At 36.6% G+C, this 18,684-nt stretch overlaps 1 protein-coding gene across 1 annotated transcript; it reads right to left on the bottom strand.

The window, feature by feature from the left end:
* Positions 1-660: 660 nt before the first annotated feature.
* DGK1 (diacylglycerol kinase1) lies at positions 661-9,442 on the bottom strand. The gene is made up of 7 exons (XM_088850030.1): positions 8,014-9,442; positions 6,896-7,268; positions 6,467-6,543; positions 5,565-5,684; positions 5,265-5,429; positions 1,464-1,601; positions 661-1,137 (listed from the first exon to the last, which is right to left on the bottom strand). Exons 1-7 carry the CDS (start codon positions 9,196-9,198, stop codon positions 988-990), a joined length of 2,208 nt encoding a protein of 735 aa, XP_088706156.1. The 5' UTR covers positions 9,199-9,442; the 3' UTR covers positions 661-987.
* Positions 9,443-18,684: the final 9,242 nt, after the last annotated feature.

Raw genomic sequence — 18,684 nt, forward strand, 5'->3', positions numbered from 1 at the left:
GCCTTCCCATATGACTTCTTTTTATCTGTTCTTTTGTCAATATATAGACTATACAATTGAAAGATTCAAACTTCCAATTCCAAATGTGTCATGTGTGCATTAATGCCTTCATTTTCATGAAAATGAATGAGAGAGAGAGAGAATACCTTCATTTTCATGAGAATGAATGTGAGAAAGAGCCTACATCATTCTTTCTGCGGGGGTGTGAGCTTTTTTCCTTCTGAAAGAGAGAGTAGAGGGAGCTGGGCTTTTTTCCTTCAGAAAGAGAGAGTAGAGGGAGATGGGCTTTTTTCCTTCAGAAAGAGAGAGTAGAGGGAGATGGGCTTTTTTCCTTCAGAAAGAGAGAGCAGAGGGAGATGGTCTAAGTCCATTCATGGAAAGAGAGAGAGAGAGAGATTCACATCATTTTTTCCAGAAGGGTTGAGAGTTTATTCTTCCACAGAGAGAGAATGACAAAGAGGGGAGAGAGAGAGAGAGAGAGAGAGATTCACATCATTTTTCCAGAGGGGGTGAGAGAGTTTATCCTTCCACAGAGAATGACAGAGAGGGAGATGGTCTAAATCCATTCATGGACAAACACACAGGAGAGTTTTTACATCGTTCTTCCCGAGGGGCGGAGAGAGACCGTTTACTCCATTCTTCCAGAGAGAGAGAGGGAGATGGTCTAAATCCATTCATGGACATATATCGTTATGTATTTACAAATTATGGGAAAATGCTTTGTATGGTCCAAACAACTTCCTATCTTTTCCCACAAATCTGAGAAGAAATAGACACAGGAACATGCGATATAATACCACCAGCAAAACTTACATCGCATATGAATGTAACTCTGCATATATAATATGATCACAATATATTACAAAACAACTACAATAAAGACCATGGGGAGAGAGAAAGAGAGAGAGAGAGATGCCTCAGGCATTGTAGAGAGATGATGAGATAATGATTGATATCACATGGAACTGTGGTTGCTGGTTGGAATTCTTAAGAGAGGCGCAGGGCCATCTCCTGGAGAAGGGCCCTTTTCTGTGAGGGGGTAATGATGCGATTACTCTCTGCATTCTCGAGAACATCGGCGATAATGGCGGCAGCATGGCCAAGAGGCTCCTCAGCAGTTCTTTTCAGCATAAATGCCTGCTTATTCACACAAACACACGTACGCATAAACACACATACGCATAAAGAAAGTTGGGTTAGCAAGAAACAATAGTCTTGGTTTTTGGTATGCATGGTGTTCCTGAATATGCATGTGCAAATACAAAGGTAAGATACAAGTCGATCGAGAGAGAGAGAGCTCAGGTTCTGCTACCACTAAGTGCTCTCATCCTTACACCAAGGTTTCACATTCATGCCTGTGCAAGCACAGCTGTATGGCTACATATATACATAAATGCACTACGAGAGAGAAAGAGAGAGAGAAGAGAGAGAGAGAGAGAGAGAGAGAGAGAGAGAGAGAGGACCTGGCCATGATGCGTTATAGCCAAAGTGCTCGGGTGCTGAACCCACGGCTCTCCATCTATCTGCACGGGAAAAGCAGCAAATAGCAGGATCTTGATAGACTGCCCTTGTGCTAACCTTCGAGCACGTGAGAGCCCAACCTGTAATTAAACAAACATCCATTAAGCAACACATGAAAGGAGTTCTATAGCTACCAATCGAAAACTTGACCCAGGATAAGCAAAACAACAGAACACAGAGAAATAGATTATCACACGCATGTTATTTGCTGTCTTTCTCTAGTTAATTATATATCATGCCATATTAGTATAAAAGCCAATCAAGAATTTAAAATAATAGAGGAATTCTATAATAATTCTTGGGAAGAGATTACCAAAACTAATGCAGAGTCATGCAAAATCCATGAAGAAAATCTTGTTTCCCACTAATTCAAATCAACAAAAAAAAGGAATATAACAACTTCTGCAAGGCAGTAAGAGTTGTACCCCACATAGAGGGTTGATACTTGACGAGTTGATGTATATCTGGTCCTTTCGAAACAATTATTGCGTCAATACTCTCTCTCTCTCTCTATGCAAATTTAAGACCTCATCACCAAGTTGATATAGGACCCAACAATCCCAAATGAGATACCTAGGGCTTCCTAGGTCTCCTTTTCCTGGATTTTGGAACATTGTTTGACTAAATCAGGTCAGATATATTTCTTTTTCTTTTTTCCAAACATCCTTAGGCCAGATGATTGCAGAGATGTAGTTAAAATAAATAGTTAGATTTTCAAATTGTGTTGCTGACCCACACGAGAGGCTTAATTCCTTTATTTGGTTAGTTGGTGATGCCTAACAAGATTTGGTTAGTTGGTGATTCCCAACAAGATCATGGAAATCCAATGACTCATTGATGTCATGCACAGTTAGGCCCCATCGTCTTCACCTTCCTTCTATCGCGGATCCCTCTTCCATGATTCCATCTTATCCCAACATCCCTCTTCCATGATTCCATCTTATCCCAACCTAAAACCAAGTAAACCTCTATTCCCTCTTCTTCTAAACCCTAAACTAGAAATGCCTTTTATCTTCTTTGCCCTCATCCCATCTACCATCTTGGCCCATGCCCACCACCGGCCAACCAATTTCAAAACAGTCCACCTTATATCTAACCTAGAACCATTCATAAATTCCCTCTTCAGACCTTCCTGTTGTCTCCTTCCTGGACTCATCAAAACCCACAATACCATCCTATTGTCAAACACTAATTTAGGCCTACCATCTTCCTTGCCTCCATATCATCCCCACAAACCACCCACCTCAAGATTTTCCTTTCAAACCATAACATCAAACCTAATAATCTTGCGATACGACCGATTTCCAGGAAAATTACTCCCTCGTTAAGGCCACCGAACCAAACCCTAATCCTTACAATCCTAAAGGCTAGTTTCATCTTCAACTTCGATATTCTTCTTTAAACCTCTGAAGACCTTAACCTTTTGCTGGACAATGAAATTTCAGCAGGGAATACATTAACCTTTTGCTGGACAATGAAATTTCAGTAGGGTTACCCTAAGATTTCAAGTCCGAGACCCCATCCCCTAAACCCCATCCCAAATTCTCTTATGGTCTTGCCCCAATGCTGGACAGTAAAACTCCAGCCACTTCAGTCTCCAATAACTCTTCTCAATCTGGTTCCCATTTCGGCCCAATTATACCAATTTAATCCCACAACCTAGGCCATAGTTTTCCCTTGCTTGACCTTCATAACCTTACATCTCAGGCTCTCAGCCATTTTGAGGATTTTAATCTACCCCAAACCCTGTTGTCATATATTTCCCTAGCCACCAAGAGCTATTATGCTTGTGTAGGACAGTAGGAGTCAGGCCCTGAACGCTAGATCAGTAAGGTGGTAGGAAAGGATTAGATATGATTACAACGACAATAAGGATTAAGTTTAAGGGTGTTGTGGGGGTTGACATTTTCCGCGAGAGTAACTGATGGATATGGAGGCAATGAGGCAAAATTGGAGCCACTTTAGGATCAGCTATAGGGTATGGTGATGGGTTTGGGAGGGAGGTGGAGCTATGTTGGTGAGATAAGGGTATGAGCGATGGGTTTGCAATGAGGGTATGGCGATGGGTTTGGGAGGGAGGTGGAGTTATGTTGGTGAGATAAGGGTATGAGTGATGGGTTTGGGAAGGTTCAATTTGATGGGGTAGAAGTAGGGTGACAAATTGATTGAGGGAATTTTAAATGCATGTGTGTCACCCAACAGGGAAAAGAAAAATGCCCACGCTTATGTGGGGCGAACTTTGAACCACAAGGGAGGCTGCTTTTGGGGAATCTCACTACCAAAAGAAGAAATGGGATCCAATCAGGAACCTCACCTCTAAAGTGGCCTCTCACTACAATCAAAAACCCAATTTTATAACACAATTATTTATTTAGCTATGTGTCTACATGAGTATTTATAAAGATTTGAAAGTGGTGTTAACATCGCTAAACTTCGGGTGAATTGCCCGAAGTTATTGTTTGCCACGCCGCTGAAACGAAGCAAGTGATGAAAATTTCAGTCGGACTTCATTGTGAAAATCTTCACGTGAAAATAATGTTTCATCAGTTACTCATGGGTTACATTGTAACTTTTATTAACATTTACATTCATACAATACGTGCACATGGTTAAAGCCTTGAGAGCGAAAATGAGAGAGAGCAGCATTCTCTTTCTAAAGGAAAATTGTTTCATGCGGGCTAGACCGCATTTCTACATATGCGGTCCAGAAAGTGTAAAGCATCCATCTTAAAGATGGATGCAAGTAGGCGTTCCATCTAAAAACAATAGAAACTAACTGTCCAAATATTTTCTTACTAGAATTATTATTTACAGTTTTCAAATTTATTTATTTTTTCACATTCATGAACTCCATGTTAGAGATTTATTAAGAGGCCCGCATTTCTACATATATGGGCCTGGCTGCATAAAAACCGGGTCCTTTTCTAAATGAATAAAATACTAATAACTAAAATAAAACAATTTTTAGAGTAAAAAGGTACATTGTAAAAAAACAATTATAAGAAATTTACTGAAGTGGCAAATGGTTTCAAGTTTTATATCTATTTGACTTCTCCAAAATCAACCGAAGTGCCAAACCCCTTCCTTTCTTGAGCCAAAAGGAAGAGGCCTCCGAAGCGAATTTGATAAAATTGGTTTGAATCCCTCTTTATTTGAGTTGGCTCGGGACCCAAGCTATCGCTACTTTCCTAAAATCCTAATCTTTTAAACTCTTTCAAAATTAAATAATTAAATAACTAGTTCCTTTATAGCTTTAGGAAATAGATCTTTACAATAATAAAAAAGAATCTTCATATAAAGAAAACTAGAACTAACTTGCAAGCTTGGGAGGATAACATCTTACTAGAAATTGATGAGGTCTATAACATTCCTAGTTATATTCACATATTTGGACACTGGGATGCTCGAATCAGGAAATTTTTGTAGAGATAAAGGTCATAGATCTCAAAAGAGATCTTTGATTTGATCTTTAGATTGCCTCAAAAAAATATCCTGGTAAAAAAATGAAGTCATTCAAAAGTTGACTGATCGCAAGTCTTCAACTTAAACCTCTCTCTCTCTCTCTCTCTCTCTCTCACACACACACAGAATTCAGACCTTTTTTTTCTCTTTTTTGGAAGCGTTAACGGTGAGAATGGAGCCTAGAACATTATATTGAGGCATGAAATTTTACTTAGTGCAATTGAGTTATGCAAAAGAGAGAGAAATGAAGAGACAAGTAACCACAGATATGATAAGCATACCTGAAGCTTGCCAAGATGCCATGTTCCAGAAATGCTAACAACCTCGAGCATCTTGTCGTGCATGGACTGAGGGTAAAAATTGTCAAGGCATTCATCTTCATTCTGCCACAAGTCTACACCTCCCATGTAGCTTCCAATATTCGCAACAAGTACACCTTCAGAATCCTGATGCATCATGAGACCAGTTTATAAGAGAACATTATTTGCAAAGTGGGTGAAGGAAGCAACTTAAAGCAGAGAGAGAGAGAGAGAGAGAGAGAGAGAGAGGGGGGGGGAGAGAAAGAGAATACATGGGCACACCTCAGGAACCTCAATCTCAACACCATCAACCTCTACCCGGATCTGCCATGGTAAGTCAGCAAATGTCCTGTCCATGATGCTCTTAGCACCTTCTCTTGCATATAGCATTTTATTTAGAAACTGCAAATAGGTAGCACTACTTTCAGCTAAGTTTCTCATCTATAATGCCGCTAAATCAATCACACTTCAAAAAGAAATTGAAATTTTCAACCAGTACATTCCAATGAAATAGATAATCACTGTTGAAAACTAAAGAACAACAATGATAAGAAACGATGTTAATACATTTTTCTTGCTAAATATGCATTGATATGCTGAAAATGTCAATGCCATAAATGCCAATCCCATATTTAAAACAAGATTATGGTATTTTATAGGCATGAACAGTTGAAAGATACAACAGCAAAATCAGAAAACAGTAAAAAAGTCATGTCACTGTTTTCAAGTCGTAAACCCCCTGACTTGAATTGAGCCAGGCAACTCACATTGAATCAGACCAACTTTTTAAGCATGGTTCCCATCCATATGCCGAGATAGGAGCAGCCTTGTAATATGATCTTATGCAAGCAAGACATTCTGGTTCATAGTTTTTGAGGTTCTATCATTCTCCATTTCATGGAGGATGGGTTATAGTGCTTTTTGCATGAATATCGGCCGAATGACCCAGTTTACAGGATCTCTATGGAGGATACTATAGAATGGATAGAATCAATTGAAGGCCGATGTGTGATAATAAATTCAACACTATTAAGGGAGATTCTCAAAGTTTGGTAATTAAATTTAGTTGAGTACATCTCCCCAAATGTGATGCCATGTTTCACTCTTGTTCTAGGTTATTATTGCTAAGTTAGTGTTAACCCCATGCATAAGATACAGAATCATCATAAAAGAGTAGTTCATACCTGATTGTAGAACTTATCTGGGTTTTCTTCCCTCAGAAGGTGAATGTCCAAAGCAACCTTTGCGTCACACCCAATTCCTGTTTATTTTGTGTCAGTTTCTCGCTTAAAAAAAGAAAAAAACTGTAGATTCTTGGTAAGTGTTGCCCCACGACCAAAACCCAAAATGACATAACAGAAGATATCCCAATACCCATTGTTATAGCCAAAATCAATTTAAAAGTGCAATTTCTAATTAAAGATGATGCTTCTTCCTGGTATCTGGACTAACTTTGTGCGAAATTCAGTTGAACTCATAAATTTTTTCCCTCATCCTTATGGGGCACTCCGATAGAGATAATTTAACATAAGCTTCATTCTGTACCTTGGACAAAATTCAAAATTTCAAGCCTTGACTAATAGTAAGAGGAAAAAGAGTGGCTGATGGTATACCTAGATAGTTGTTCATATATTTTGTGGTCTGATCCTTGTCATGCCTCGATTGGTTTTTCCCAATTGTGACTTTCCATCTATCAAGCATGGTAACTGCTGCATGCTCAATGTGGTGAAGTACTGTGCATAGACCACCTTGTCTCTCTATGGCACCAAGACCACCTCCCCAAGAGAAGACCCTAGCTAGATCATTACCAGTCCCAGCAGGAAGAATCGCAACTGGAGGAGGAGATTCATAATTTTGTTTGTCAATGGCATCAAGCACCCAACCAACTGTGCCATCTCCGCCACAAACAAGAACTCTGAAGTGTGACACTCCTCTAAACAAGTTTAGACCTACCTCGGGTACCTGGGTTGAGCTCAGCTCAATGACCTGAAGAAGACCCATCAAAATTAACATTCAGATAAGTTATTCATGTTTTCTTTTCTTTTCTTTAACAATAAACCAATAGGCTTTAGTTTCTGTCATCAAATAACTGAAAAACTATAATTCTCAAGAAAAACTAGTTGAAAAAGATACAATTTAAATATTCATAGTAAAATGATACACAAAAAAGCTCAGAAAATAGTTGAATATTGTACAAACAGAGTAATGCCGTAGCAAGTAAATAGAGAAAATTCACAGCAAATGTCAAGCATAAAACAATGTATGTTGGCCCAAAAAAAAAAGAGAAAGTATACGACAAACCAATGGACTATAGACATGATCGTCTATTGGGGGGTCATCAACACCAATTAAATGATGGACAGTGAGAAAGAGTGAAACCACCACTGAAGCAATGTCCCATTCTGGTAGGTCCCACTCCTTGTCCTTCACCATCCATCATTTCCATCAAAGGGCCATGGCCCCGAAGGACTATGGTTTTCCATGATCCACTGGATCTAGTATTTCTTCCCAAGAGGATTGTGGCAAAAAACAAATCATTTATTGTTGCAAAACCCACAACCATCAGTTCAACACTGTGAAGTGACCTAATTACTGGAACAGATGTGGCTGTTTGATGCTTCATTCAAATATAAACTACTAAAACCATAGATGGCTTATCAATTATTAAGAACAGATCTAAAAATGAAATAAAAATATAAATAAAAAACTCATAGGTGCCTTGAATTCTCACCTGAATAGGATTGAGAAGAACATTCAAACGGTGCCTAAGAGAATCTCCGCGTTGAGCCCCACTCTTTTTGTTAATAAACACAAGAAGAGGTCTGGCATCAGGAGGCAGGTCAATCAATTCATACTTGTGTTTTGTTCCTGTAGTTTGAGAATCTTCATTCCTATTGGAAGAAGCATCTTTCTGCTGATTCATTATCATCTCCGCCATGGAATCTGTTAGGCTTCCTTGGTTTGGGGCTTCCCCTTCCATAAACCGATTACATTTCTCATCATCACCATGAGAGCCCACAAATCTTTGATGGCCATCAATAGTGCTCTCTGTAGATGAATCTACAGTACCACAGCTACTTGCTCCATCAAGAGAAGTATCGGAACTATGCTTAAACTTTTTAAAACTTGGACTTCTAATACGCCCACGGACGGTGGAAGCAAGCTCATTAGCTCCATGTGTAATCGAGCTCAAGAAACCAGTACCAGTCTTATTGCTTAACTCCTTAACATAGAGAGGGGAAAGTATGAGCCTCTTGAAAGGACCCAAATCACAAATATCACCCATCTCACTAGACATGCTTGTATGGCACTCCACATGTACAAGCCTTTGACACCATAAACAACTCCATATAGGTGACCCACCAAGAAAGGAGCCACTAAATGGTTCTTCACAGTAACTACAAGAAGGGTTCTCCTCGGGTATATCTTCAATCTCAGTCCATCTCAAAGCCCATTGATGGATTACATCGGGGTAACCTATCATAGACACGCATTTGCAATCTTTATGAGCATTCGGTGAACAGCCCAAATGGGCAGCAGCCCCACAAAGATTGCATCGATGAATAAAGTAATCAGTGGAAATCATTGGCCCAAGAGGCTGCGGAGGGGAAACTGACTTCAAGCACACACAACAATTTAGGGTTTTTCCACGATGCCCAGGTTCTAGATTCCAAGTATGGGTAGCAGCCGGAACTTTGTGCTTAGCTTTAGGGTTCTTCTTTGTCCTTGCAACAGCTTTCAACAAGCTTAGACTGATGTTTCTTCTCCATAGATTGATAACATAGGCTAGGGTCAACAACCCAACAACAGCAGCACTAATACAAGCCATAATCAATAAACAGGATTCCTTCATATCTGGTGAGCTATTCTGCCACTTGGACAGAAAACGCATAAAAAATTTCTTAAGATCATCCATGTTCCAAGAGATAGTCTCTCTTTTCTATTATTTAAAATAGTGTGAATCCAGATATCTCCTTTTTCTTCCTTTATTTCGGAAAAGTGTGAATCCAGATATCTCCTTTGGTAAAAACAAACACGTTATTAGATGAGCTACAAGTTTGGAATCGCACTCTTCAAAATCTGCAAGCTTAAGTATATACCAAGTAACACTTGTTTCTAAGCCAAAAAGCAGCACAATCAAAAGGACCGATTGGCACATATAACTGCAACAAGAAAATGGCCTTCTATTTGTAATGGAAGTGGTTTTCCCATTTGATCGTGTGTATAAAACTATTTATAGCTCTGTTGGACTATATAAGAAGAAGGGTCTGTCTTCCTAAAAATTACAGTTCTTATTTGTCAAGGGTAATCCAAAGCCCAGTGTGCAATAGACTCATATCAGAGCTTCAAGACATGGCATTTCAGGTACCATGATTAAAACAGCATAATTCATCGCTTCTCTTCCAGTGCAGTATGATGCACAGACAGAATGACAACCTCTATGGATTATCACTAAGAAAAAATGCCCAAAAATATAACCATAATGCCCGTCCATATGGATCAAAACAGCAGAACTCTTTCTCTGTATATTTTGTTCACGCAATGGAATTTACTTGCTGCAACATAGAGAAGATAAATCTGCAAATCAAACATAAATAAAGTTCATTATCAAATAACACCCTATAAAATAATAATATGCATCTAACTGATCCTCTGCTTCTAACAGCAAAAAGAAAATTAAAGATATTGAATCTTTTAAAGCATGAATTGGATTTGAACTCAAACCAGTAGAGGTTGAGATGAAGAGCTCAGTATGACTAGGTACAAGGATGAAATAATAGTGAAAACTACTAATCATACTTGTTAGTTTTTAATCGTTCCGTTCTCATTTTATTTCCTGATAAATATAAAATTTGACAACTGCCCAGTCCAACCCATACACATATTCTCCTAATTGCCTAGTCTTTTTCATGAAAGTGAAAAGGAAACAGTGTCTTTCTCTTTTGTAATTTAAATAAATGAAAACATACCACATAAAGTGCACGTCATTACCTAAATGGTTAGTTTTTGTGTGCTTCTAACAGAAGTGTCAATGTAAATGACAATCCTAAAACAAGTATCAATTTGAAAATCCTGCATTCCTTACTATCAGGTGCAAAGCCCCCAACATCTTAGATGTACTACAAAGTCCAGTAATCCACCCCTTCTACCTTCAAATTGTCCTTACTCCAGGTTCCTCATTTGTGCTCTCTACCCCAAGAAAAAAATAAAATTATGCATGTTGCCTGCATGATACGGAGACCAAATTATAATGGAGCCCTAATAGATGACTTGCCTAGAAAAAGGTTTCCCACCACCGAATATTTAATGACGAAAAGAAGAAATAAATTCAAGTGTGTTACTCAAAGGTTACTTGTTATCGGTGTAATGCAACAAGCACCATGCCTATGAATGCCCAAAGAGAAGGACGAACATAAACTTACCTAAATGATTACGAAGGAATAGTCTTTAATTCAACTTTTGAGTCCACAAGCTCGAGGTCAAGTTTCTCCCAACCCAGGGAAAATGATGCAGCTAAGTTTTTCGATTTTTTCTTACTTTGTTCTTAGGATATTGAAATTAGGTAATAAAAGATTCAACAAAAAAAATTAATTTTGGGGATATTTGGGATTTTATTTTTTAAGGGTATTTATGTCCTTTTTTATTGTAGAGAATTGGAGGGTAGAGCTAAATATTTGATTTTGAAAAGATGAAGGGCTAAAATTTAATAGTGATTAGGGTCTCTTATTATTATTAAACAAGATAGGATTTTAAGTTTTTTTTTTTATAAATATGTAAGTGCTAGACAAGGAAAAGATGGAGAAGAAAAACTATTTCTTTGGGTCTTTTGGAAAGATCTTTTTGGAAGTGGACTCCATTGCAGAAAAACAAAGAGGGTATAGTCTCACCCTACATTAAAGTTGACCTACCTAATTTTGATGAAGAACCAATTGAAGCTGAAGAACAAGTATGTTTGGATCTTCAATTAGAATTATCATTTCTTGATGTCATGGGTGACCCATATTTGATGAAGGACAAGATGAAAGGAAACAAGTTAACCTTGAGGCAGCAAGGAGGATATCGAACTTTCTCATCAATGGAGAGATGGATAAGAAGATGTCGACCCAAACCCAGCGGTGATCAAACCTATGGAGATTTTAGAGGAAGAAAGAAATGAGGTGATGAAGGAGGCACAAAGCAAGGAAGCTAGAAATACAACATAAGAGGATTTTGAGAATGCGATAAAGAATTACAAAAAACGTATTGACGTTGATGGTGAAGGTGCATCGTATTTCACTGATAAAAAGATTGATGATGAACACATATCCTATCAAGTGGTTTTGTATCTAGAGATAGAAAAGTTTGAACATTGTTCTAAGGATCGTGGCAAGGCCTTCAAGGTTGAAGAAGATCATGGGGTTTACCACAAAATTCCTCATAGCTCATTTCAAAACTTGAGGGCGAGTTTTCACCAACCAGGGGAGAGTGATGCAAATCAAAAATGGGTTGATGCAAAATTTTATTTTTATTTTTATTTTTATTATTTTATTTTCAGCAATGTGGGTAGATTTTTGGGTTATTTTTTAGGAATTATATTTATTTTTTGGAGTTATTGTTACGCATTGGTTTTCAAGAAAGCTTGTCTTTTGTTTTAGAGTATCTTCTATTTTGTTAGGGAGGCTTATCCTTATCTTTGGTAAGTCCATTTTTTTTTTTTTAGAGAGTGAATTCTTTCTTTTATTAAAGGGTTTGTTAAGGATAAAAGAGTATGTTGTATTTTACCATTATCAAGTCAATCTTTTAGGAAGGATTAGTTCGTTTTGATAAGTACTTCTGTTTCCTTTTTTTATTGAGTGTTTTGTAAGGAGCCTTTCCAAAAGGTATAGATGTGAGATAGCAACTAGCTATACCGAAGAAGGGTTAAGGAGGTATTTTAGGAATGAATAAAAGGGGGTACATGTTGAGGATTGATGTCTTGTATTTTGAGGAAATAGATCTGCCGAGGTGAAGTCAAAAAGACGACTCCGGCGGGTCGTTAAAAGCTCGTAGGGCTTGAGGGCCGGAGGAGTCGTCTTGACAGGTTGACTTGATGGACTTGGCCCCTATGGGGGTTCGGGGGCGGTAGCCCCAAGGAAAAAATTCGGATGTATCCATACATAAGATTCGATATATCTGGGCCTTGATATATATCCGTACAAGGGTATTTCGGTAATTTGTATCATCTATCTGGGACTCGATATATATCGTTGCGATTGGGGGTTCATCCAAAAGTTAAGGGTTAAGGGAAAAACACATATCTCCTTGTAATTAGATAAAAACAGAGAAGCGTGAGGAAGATAGAGTATTGTAACCCTATTTTCCATTCCCAGTAAAAAAGCTCTAATCTCCCATAGACATACACATATTGCCGAACCACATATATCTTTGCATTGTGGTTGATTGTCTCTTTTTTTTGTATTTGTTTCTTCTTTCTTGTTTTTTGTGGATTGCTTTTCGTTTCTACAGTACATCCCATTGCAAAAGATGGCTTTTAGTGAATAAAATAAAATTTCATCATAGAGAGAAAAAGAGTGTCTTCTCTTTGTTTTTCCTTTTGGTTTTTTTTTTTTTTTTGCTGCACCAAGGTTCCATACGAATAAAGTGTAATGCCTACAATCAATCTAAAATTATTGTCCGTACCATGTAGCTAAAAGCCTCAAATAGAAGACTCAGTAACTCAAACCTATGAGCTTAAAGGATAGAAAAAGAGGTTAAAGATACCAAGGCATTGATTCAGACCTATAAACATGTGAAAAACCCACAACCTCCAACAATTAAGATGACAAATAGTTTAAAGACAACATGCATGTCCATTTTCATCAGCAATTATAGACTCCCAAAATACCTAGAACTTAATCCGTAAATCTCAAATCAAGGTGATCATGTCTTTCTATTCATTCACCTAACAAAGAAGCAATGCATGCCCATCCATGCCAATGCCACAAACTTGGAGACTCATGAGCAATCAATACCCCCTTCAGTATTTTGACATCCTATTAGAGAGTTTTCCTATAGTCTTGGTCCAAGGCAAGTGTTGATCCACTGGGACCGAGATCCCTAGTGCCCCCAGATCAAACAATGGCCTTCAAATCTATATTCAACAACCACCATCAACCCCTAAGGCAACATATGTAACAACCAGCGTCCACCTTACGGCATCTCCTCAGTTCTAATATACAAAATTTAAAAGAATTCCACATGTGTTTATTCATGAGTCGGGAGATTTTCTAATGCATCAGTCCACCTTCAGTGCATAAATTAGATGATTCTTTGTCAATCGCCAGTCTTGTGGATGGACTTGTTATGTTCATCCTCATTCTTTTCACGATTTAGTTCAAGGCATCAAACTCAAAATTCTAGTAAAAGATATCCCAGTCATCTCAACAAGTGTCATGTTAAATAATCATTCACCCTTGCCAATCGACAAAATACTCTATAATGCCTACTGCCTCGTCTTCTTGTAATTCTTCCACTCTCTATGATTGTCAAATGCATCCCATTTATACAGGATACTCCCCCTTAATCCCTTGCTCTAGGTCTATTCTCAAAACTTGATACTCAGCTCATTCGCATAATTTGATCCAAATTCCCAGTTCAAAATATGTCCGGACCCAACCAGATCACAAGGTTCAAAGAGAACTAGCACATGGTTATTCCTTACTATAGACAAAACGCTATTGTTTTGTTATTCTATTCAAATGGAAATGCAATTAAATTCTGGAACTGAAGACCCGTCCATAAAATTCACAAAAACATAACTTATTGAACAGATAATTACAGATTGTCGATTTAAAATAGGATTGTTCAGAAGAAAATTGGTATTCTGATTCATTAATTCAAACAACCAATTTCAAAGATCATGTACTCTAATCACAGTTCAAGAGAAATTAAAGAATATTTACCATGTAAGAAAAATCAGAACTATACAATGAAAACTTCATAAATCCAGCATCATAACCCATTAACCCAAATCTCACACACAAAAAAAAAAAAAATGGTTTCAGGAATCATAAAGATATGAAAGAAAAAAAAGCGTACTTCATCATAAAAAGGACTCTGTATGAGAAAAATGAGATCTTAACCTATAAGCCTAGATACCCATTTTTATAAATTCATGAAAGCATTATGTTTTATAAAGAGACCATCACAGTTACTGTGAAAAGTAGAAAAACAGACAAAAATCACATCAAGCAAAATGCCCAATAAAAAGAAAACTATAAACCATTGGAGAGAGACTCTAAAACAAGCCTACATTGTTTATTACAAGTAAAAACCAAAACCAGGATCATTCAGAAGGAAACTGCGAGCCTATTCGTAGAGAGAGAAAGAGCAGAAGAGGGCAGATGGGGAAAGGGGAGAAATACCTCTGATTCAATGCTGAATTTCCTTTTCTTTCCTTTCACTTTACAGTTATGATGGCGTGCATAAGATTGGGGGTCTTGGTTTCATGGTGCAAGTGGACTGAACCAGGAGCTTCAAGTGCAAGAAAGAGATGCAGGGCCTTCGGGTTTTTTTTAGCGGACGTGACTCAGCAACCCTTTCGAAAAGACACGTAGTATCGGGAGGCAGATGCCGTTCTAGGCACGTGCATGAGAGATGTGTGCCGTACTAGCACGTGCACGAGGACGCATGCATAAGTGAATCACACGCCAACTACACACACTCTCTCCCGATTAATATTAATATTAATATTAATATTAATATGGAAAAAGTTTAGGAAAATTTACAATATAACTTCCCAATAAACTTTTTTTTAGCAATTTTTACACAAAATGTAACTTTTCTACGGTCAAAAAAGTCATTTTTTTAATGAACATGCCCATAGTGCCGAATCGTCCCCATTTTGTGTTGGATCGCATGTTTAAAGTGTCGAACCTTTTTTATTTTGTGTCAGACCCCATGCCCAAAGTGCTAAACCACCCCCATTTTGTGCCCAAAGTGCCAAACCGCCCTTGATGGCATGCTTTCTAGAAGTAAAGTGTCGAACCGCCACCATTTTGTGCTGGACTGCATGCTTTCCATAGTGTATTTTGATCTTCAGTTTACCTTTTTCATGATTTGGGAGGCATTTATTAAGAAAGTTCAATTTGGTGTAAAAAGTGAGAAAAAAGGGTTGGTTGGGTTTAAGTTACATAAGAAGTCTTTTCATAAGGTTTATTTGTAATTTCTCCCAAACAATTTATAAGGTTGCAACCTTAAAATGTAAAATTACATATGCACCTCAAAAAACCATTGAAAATGTTGTTTAAATGTTGAAAAAAACTCTAATTGATCATATCGACATCGAGATGTATGAATAAGAAAGAAAAGAAAGATTTTGAATCCCAAAAATAGTGCATCTTGCAATACATTATCTAAACCGTCTATTTTCAAGATTTTTATATATTTATAGATCTACTTGATTTTAACCTTTTTTTGGGTTTGAAATTTTATAATTAGATATGAAAATAGATTTTGAGATAATCCTAAAAAAATTTTCACGAAAATTATATGTTATGATAAAATTTGGAGGTGTGCTTTAATTGGATTGTTGAAGGTTGCAACCTAATAGAAACCACACCCTTAATATAATATTATAATATTAAAATACCATAATAAAATATAAATATTTCAAAAAGAACATAATATAATATTGATATTAATATTATGGTAAAAATATATTTAAATGATCACTATTTCAATAATAAATATTTAAAAAATTATTAAAAATTTACCTCCTTTTGGTTTAATAGAAAAAAGGAAAACGTTACGAGGCTCTAAACAATCAAATTAGAGCCCACGTCGAAAATTTCATTAGAAGAAGTTGTTTTGATGCCCAACTACCCTAAAATGGATCATCTCGTCATCAAGATGCATGGACATGGGAAAAAAAATGGATTTCAAGTTTTGAAAATGGTGTATCGTGTAACGTATTTTTGAACCGTCAATTTTCAAGATTTTCTAGTTTTCATAGATCTGCTTGATCTACACTATTTTTGAAGCTTTAAATTTTATAATTAAATATAAAAATATATTTTAAGGCTATCACAAAGATTTCCAGTATTGAAAACATATTTCTCGATACTATTTGAAGGTGCGCTTTACTTTGGTTGTTTAGAGCCTTGGCTCTATACAAACAGCACCCTATAAAAAAACCTCATACTTTCCTAAACCTCATCTATAAGTTTTTTTTTTTTTTTTTCCACTTTTTGTGTTATTTGAACCAAAATAGTCTTCATGGTAGCGTATTACTACGAAGGAATCACAGGAGCCTTAGTGTCATGTGTCTTTATGTTTTGAGGTATTACGATACTTAAACTACCGTGATGACTATGATAAGTATCGCAGCACTTAAAGTGTCGTGATGGTTTTTAATTGATTCAATTTACCTTCTAATCCAATTGTAACCATTGCATTAGTTCTTTTACTCATGTTATTTACTCTCTATTCCACTACTGGTTGTTTCTGATACCTTGTATGATATTAGCTATTCTGAAAGATTTCTTGATTTGATGGAATACTAGGTAAGCAAGTGCAAAGCTATTTATGTGCAATCTCGCAGGTTTTAAAATTATCCCATTTGAGAAATTTATGTCATCCGCAAGAATACAATTTCCATTGATATATGGAACAAAGGTGACTCTAATTAGAACAATTGTTTCATGCAGGCTGGACTACATTTGTACAATATGCGGTCCGAAGGAATGAAGCATCTATCTTAAAGATGGATGCAACTAGGTGGTTCATCTAAAAACAATTGAAACTAACAATCCAAATATTTTCTTAATAGAATCATTATTTTTAGTTCTCAAAAATTATTAGTTCTTTTCATATTCATGATCTCCATGTTAAATATTATATATTTTCTAAAAATTAAAACCGAATTCTATTTCAAAAATAAATTTATTAAGGGGCTCGTATTTCTACGTGAGTGGGCTTGGCCGCATGCTCACCGTGTCCATCTAATTAATATCAAATTTGTTGATATTTTAAGTATTCAGGAAGCTAGGACAATTGTTCCATGCTCTTCGGCTCTTGCCGAAAACTTTAGCTCCAGATCTTAATCAATAATATCCAGATATTTCATGCATCTAAGAATTTGTTCTGTTATTGAGATGTTGTATACTGACTTTGCCGTTCTTAGGATTCAACCCAAAGTTTAGTTTTGGAACAGTTCGGAATTCTTGTTGTTGCACTTGCCAAACTTTGTGGTCTGGATTTGGTTTCGTTTGTAGCTTCTCGTAAGGTAGGGGAACACGATAGCACCATGACCGGCTACTTTACCTTCACATTAGACTTTTTTTATTGACACACCAGACAGTATTTCGGGTGTTATTATAGAATTGAAGATTATTACGGCTCTTGAAGTGCCGTGATACTTATCATAGTCATCACGGTAATTTAAGTATCATGATACCTCGAAACATCAACCGTGATTCTTTTGTGGTCATATGACTACTATCAATGCTATTTTGGCCTAAATAACACAAAAAATAAATCAAAAAATAATAATAATGTATAGATGAGGTTTAGGAAAGTATTAGATTTCTTTCTTATGAACGAAAAGTTAAGATACATGTTTTATAATTGCCTTAAATATTTTAATATAATAGTAATAATAACAATAATATTATTGGAGTTCGTGAGTTTAACTTTTAATATCCTGAAAATATCAAAGCCTAAATCGAATTTCCTTTCCAAGAATAAGAAATTATTTGGTTCAAGTGAAAATCAAGATTCAAAGAGGAGAACAACTGCTTAAGTCTCAACTAGGTATGAACACTACAGGGCCTGTTACCGCTGCTTGCAAGTAAAATTGCACTTCCTTTTCTTCTAATTTGTAGTTCACTTCCTTGAAAATCTTTTTAATTTGATTTCTTTTAAATCCTCCTCAAAGTTCTTTGGATCTCAAGCCAAAATGGCCAGTGGTGTATGAGTTTTTATGCTCTTGTAGATTCATCTTTCTTATATCATGTAATTCGACAGAGACCACATTCTTCACTGATTTTAATTTATTAATTTGAAAGCATAAATAAGCGAGGATTTCATACGAGATCTTCCCAGATTGGGCTATAAATACATTCTCACGTGTTACCCTTTCATATTCGACAAAATAGAGAGTTGCAAAACATGGAAATGTCAAATTTCATAATAAAACAAATACTGCACCAAACAAAATATGGAAAATGTTAAAAGGAAAAATCAGGAAAAATCTTCATTTTTTTTGTTTTTTTTGGTTGACCTCAAAACCTCCTAGGAACATATAAATGTCAAGTATGACAATTTTCACTGTTATGTATATAATAAAGGGCAGCTTCCCAAAAAGCATAGGTAAGTCAAACCATAAGTCACCACATCGATTCTCACTACCCAAAAAAAATCCGTTTATGCCGTACAAAATTAT

This window comes from Amborella trichopoda, chromosome 10 (assembly GCF_054954075.1).
Source record: "Amborella trichopoda isolate Santa Cruz 75 chromosome 10, AtrichopodaSantaCruz75HAP2 v2.0, whole genome shotgun sequence".
NCBI lineage: Eukaryota > Viridiplantae > Streptophyta > Magnoliopsida > Amborellales > Amborellaceae > Amborella > Amborella trichopoda.

What these genes read in the sequence shown, in the direction of transcription:
- DGK1 (XM_088850030.1), bottom strand. Translation starts at nt 9,198, where the DNA reads ATGGATGATCTTAAGAAATTTTTTATGCGTTTTCTGTCCAAGTGGCAG. An exon ending in TTCTTCTCAATCCTATTCAG is followed by an intron (nt 7,269 to 8,013) that starts GTGAGAATTCAA and finishes GGTCTTCTTCAG; the next exon opens with GTCATTGAGCTGAGCTCAAC. An exon ending in ATATATGAACAACTATCTAG is followed by an intron (nt 6,544 to 6,895) that starts GTATACCATCAG and finishes CAAAATAAACAG; the next exon opens with GAATTGGGTGTGACGCAAAG.